This window comes from Cariama cristata, unplaced genomic scaffold, assembly GCF_000690535.1.
Source record: "Cariama cristata isolate BGI_N322 unplaced genomic scaffold, ASM69053v1 scaffold5694, whole genome shotgun sequence".
NCBI lineage: Eukaryota > Metazoa > Chordata > Aves > Cariamiformes > Cariamidae > Cariama > Cariama cristata.
Window position 1 is genome coordinate 5,414 of NW_009611099.1, and position 3,757 is coordinate 9,170.

Consider the following 3,757-nt stretch of genomic DNA (forward strand, 5'->3'; position numbering starts at 1 on the left):
CTGCCTCACTTGTGTCTTGTGCCAGGGCTCCTGGAGCATGCCTGAACCATGGTTCCCAACAGCGCTATACGCAAAGCTGCACCAGAGCCTGTGTTAGGGTGCTGAGCTCCACAGACCACAGTGTGCCGGCTGCGTCCAAGCAGTGCTTTGAGCCAGAGCAGGATGCTTTGGTGCCCAGCAAAAGCCAGCTTCCAAATTTCAGTGACCTCAGGCCCTCCCTGCTTCAGGCTGAGTGATGGGGCCAAGGTCTTCTGAGACCCTTGTTCCCCACACGACTGTGACAGCTTCTTTCAGCCTTGTCCCAAGACCCTGTTTCAGAGCTGGCCTGAGACCCTTGTCCCAAGACCCTGTTTCAGAGCTGGTCCACCCCCCATTTTTCTCGCCTCCCCACCACTGTGCAGACAGCATACATACGCAGATGGCGTTGATATCGGACTCGTGCCCTGAGAAGGTCTGACGGCAGGTGCCCTCCCGCACATCCCACAGTTTGGCAGTAGCATCGCAAGCCCCAGAGATGAAGAGTTTGAAGTCTGGGGAGACGGCCAAGCTCATACAGTCTCCGGTGTGACCCAGGAACACAGTCTTCTGCTGCCCCGTCTCAATGTCCCAGAGCGCACTGTGGGAGAGGAGAGAAATTCTCAGAGCCAGCCTGGGCAGAACAGATCGACAGCTGACCTGAAGAGCTGTCCCACTCACAGACAAAAGGAGGGAAGCCGTGGGCCCGGCTACAGCATGGGAAAACAGCTGAGGGTATCGCTGGAGTCAGCTGTATACAACAGGAGATGGCTTCACAGCTCTTGCTGGTCATACCTTTGCCAAAGCAGAGTTAGACTAAGGCTGGAGGTGTGTGAGGTTTGACCATATTCCCATAACTGCAACACTTGAAGGGAATACTGAGAGGAGGTAAGAGGGACCCACAGGCAAACAGCTGAAAAAGGTCTGCTGTATCCACGTTCATAGGATGCAGGGGCCATGTTCACTGGGATCCCACATGACAGTCAGGCAAGCAAGGCCTGTGTAACCTTGATCGCTGATGGAAATGCCACATCCTGGCTCATCCTCAGTCAAGAGGTTCTTCCAAAGCAGGTGTTGGGATAGGGTGGGGGTGAATAAAGACTTGTCAGTGCTCAGAGCCACAACATAGCGAGACCTGAAAGCGAGGAACCAAAGGATCCAGGTACTGGCTTTGCAGGTGTCCCTTGCACAACAGGCAAGACTTGAGAAGTGGAGCACATGTGTGGGATTCACGTAAATTTACGTTTTCTGTCCTGTGATAAATGACACTGTGCTTTGTGACAGCTGACAACATGGTACCTACTGCGTCACCAATAGACTTGCATCTTGACCTGACCTCAACTGGGAAGGGTTCTGCCAAGGGAGGAAGAACGGACCTGACATCCTGAAGTGCTCTGTGTGGCCTTCCCATGTAGGATCAATTCGTCCTTAGATAGTGGACTGCTGCAGAGCAACAGGGCTGCACTTGCTGATGTGTGCTGTGCCTCTAAGAGCCAGAGGTCATGTCCCTAGGATGCACAAGATAACACTCACCATGTGGTATCTCCAGAGCTAGTGACAATATTGTTGTCATCAAGAAATCGGCAGCAGGAGAGGTAACCTGGGAAGTGCGAACAAGAAAATATGAGAAACGGGGCAGGGCTAGAGGGGTGAGGTTTGGGAGCAGAGGGCACCCAGGCTGTAGGCAGGCAGCACACTCACCTGTATGGGCTGAGAGCTCCCTGCTCACTTTGACGTTGCCTTCACGAGTCTTGAGGTTGTAGATGGAGCACATGTTGTCAAGGCCCCCACAGGCCACAAAATTGCCTGAGGGGGCATAGGCACAGGTCATGACCCAGGAAGAACGCAAAGGGATGGCATGAACCTGAGAGGACAAGAAACCATGTTGGGACCCTGGCAGCAGAGAGAGCAGGGCAAGGGCACTAGCTCTGAGGGGATCCACTCCAGCATCCCAGTTTGCTGCAGCCGGCTGACTCCTACCTTGTTCGTTGTATATGTGTCCCACACAATCAGTTTCCCATCTTGTGAGGCACTGACCAGAAGTCTGTGAGAGAGGAACAAGATCATGTTAGTAGCTCTCTTCCCATCAGAGCCTTCTTTCCCTGCACACCCACGTGCTGCCCTGCACCCAGATGAGCAGCATCTCTCTCACTTGGAGTCCGTGGACCAGTGCATGGCGTAGATCTTGGCCAGGTGCCCACGCAGGGTCCTTCGGGTCCGCATCTGGATGCGGCCAACAACCTCCATTCCAGACACAATCTGAGGAAAGCGTGTGGGGAGAAGAAGAATTAATCTTGGACTGGCAGGAGCTTTACTGCTCCCCACACCTCTGCCTCCTAACTCTGCCTCCGAACTGGAGAGAGCCCCCCTTTAGTGACCCATGCTGGCTGACCCCCACACAGACTCGCTTGCCCAGCCAGCCCTGTCCCTTACCTGAGCCAGCGTTGTGTCTGCACAAGCTTTCCGGGCATCCTGGAGAAGAGACAAGCACAGATGAGACAGAAAACAGCCGTGTGATGAAGGCAATGACAAGTGAAATTCAGGGGCATGGCCTGGGGGCTGCTAGAAGTAGGAACTGTGGCTTTGCTGTGTTTGGATTGTGGTCAGCACAGGGGGGATGCTGGTCTCCGACTAGGGCACCAGTCAGACATCAGGAAAGTGAGCCAAAAGCTGCTCAGCATCCAGTTCCCCATGCTACACCCTTTCTATGGATCCTCCCGCCTGGTAGAAGACCAGCTGCCTCCCAGACAGAGGAGGTCATGGGGACACACTACACTCTTTGGCCCCCTGCAGACACAATGCCGATGGCCACTTCCTTCTCACTGTTGTAGTGTCCCCTCTTCTCTCACTTCCCCTCCGCCTCTTCCCCCCACCATGCTATGAAGATCTCCATTAGCACTTAAAGGGCTGTGCAGAACTGCATAGGGCTCCAAGGAAAAAGCTCATGGAGAAAAGCTCCACTCCATGGAAAAAGCTTGACTCCCAGCTGTGGCTGAGGAGGAGAACCTGGGCATGGGGCAGGGGCAGACCCTCTCTCAGCAGTTTCATGACTGTCACCAGCATTACCGCAATCTGCTTCTTCAGCTGCTCAGCCTCCTGCTTCATCTGTTCCATTTCCCCCATCTTTCTGACCTAGGGGTGGCTCCTCCACGCGGGGCAGGCTTGATTCTGGGGACACAAATCCAAGAAGAGAGCTGTGAGGTAGAAAGGGCACTAATATGACTGCTCAGTTATGCAAATGTAGGCATCTCTGATAAAGGCTTAGCAACCGTTTCTTGACTGAACGCTTGGTAATGTTGTGCTGTATCTGGACAAAGCCCTTAGCCTTTGGAAAGGTTGTACTGGGCCTGATCAAAGGTCCGTTTTGTCTTCTAACCTGCTTACACATACACTGGGAAGCTGAAGAACTCCAGAGCATCTTGCTGAGGTTCTGGCCATGCTTGCCCCCTCACCTCTTTGTTTTTAGCCTCTCCATTGCAAGCCTTACAAAGTCCTGGGTCCTCTTCATCAGCTTCTCCTTGTCCATGGCCAAGCTGTCCATCTCAGCTCTAGGAGGAGGAAACGTGATGAGAGGAGCCCAGTGGCTACTCCTTATCATTTGTCCTAGGCAAAGCATCACCAGTCAGTGCTCACCAGCTCTTCGACCATCAAGGAAATCTGCACACTGTTGAGGTGCTCTGTCAGGGTTCCCTTCTAGTTTCCCATCAAAAAAAAAAAAAAAAAAAAAAAGGGGAAAAGGGGG

The 3,757-nt window shown here is 53.4% G+C and overlaps 1 protein-coding gene across 2 annotated transcripts in view; it reads right to left on the reverse strand.

The window, feature by feature from the left end:
- Positions 1-3,757, reverse strand: part of GNB3 (guanine nucleotide binding protein (G protein), beta polypeptide 3) — a 10,167-nt gene that overhangs the window by 2,139 nt on the left and 4,271 nt on the right. Inside the window, exons 2-8 of one of the 2 annotated variants that reach the window (XM_009698108.1) lie at positions 3,082-3,183; positions 2,449-2,487; positions 2,168-2,274; positions 1,996-2,059; positions 1,717-1,879; positions 1,549-1,615; positions 415-616 (exon numbers count right to left, since the gene is read on the reverse strand). In XM_009698108.1, coding sequence (XP_009696410.1) covers positions 415-616; positions 1,549-1,615; positions 1,717-1,879; positions 1,996-2,059; positions 2,168-2,274; positions 2,449-2,487; positions 3,082-3,138 — 699 coding nt within the window. In that variant the 5' untranslated portion in view covers positions 3,139-3,183. Of the gene's footprint in view, positions 1-414; positions 617-1,548; positions 1,616-1,716; positions 1,880-1,995; positions 2,060-2,167; positions 2,275-2,448; positions 2,488-3,081; positions 3,184-3,757 lie in introns of those variants that run through there. The other variant, XM_009698109.1, reaches the window with a different exon arrangement.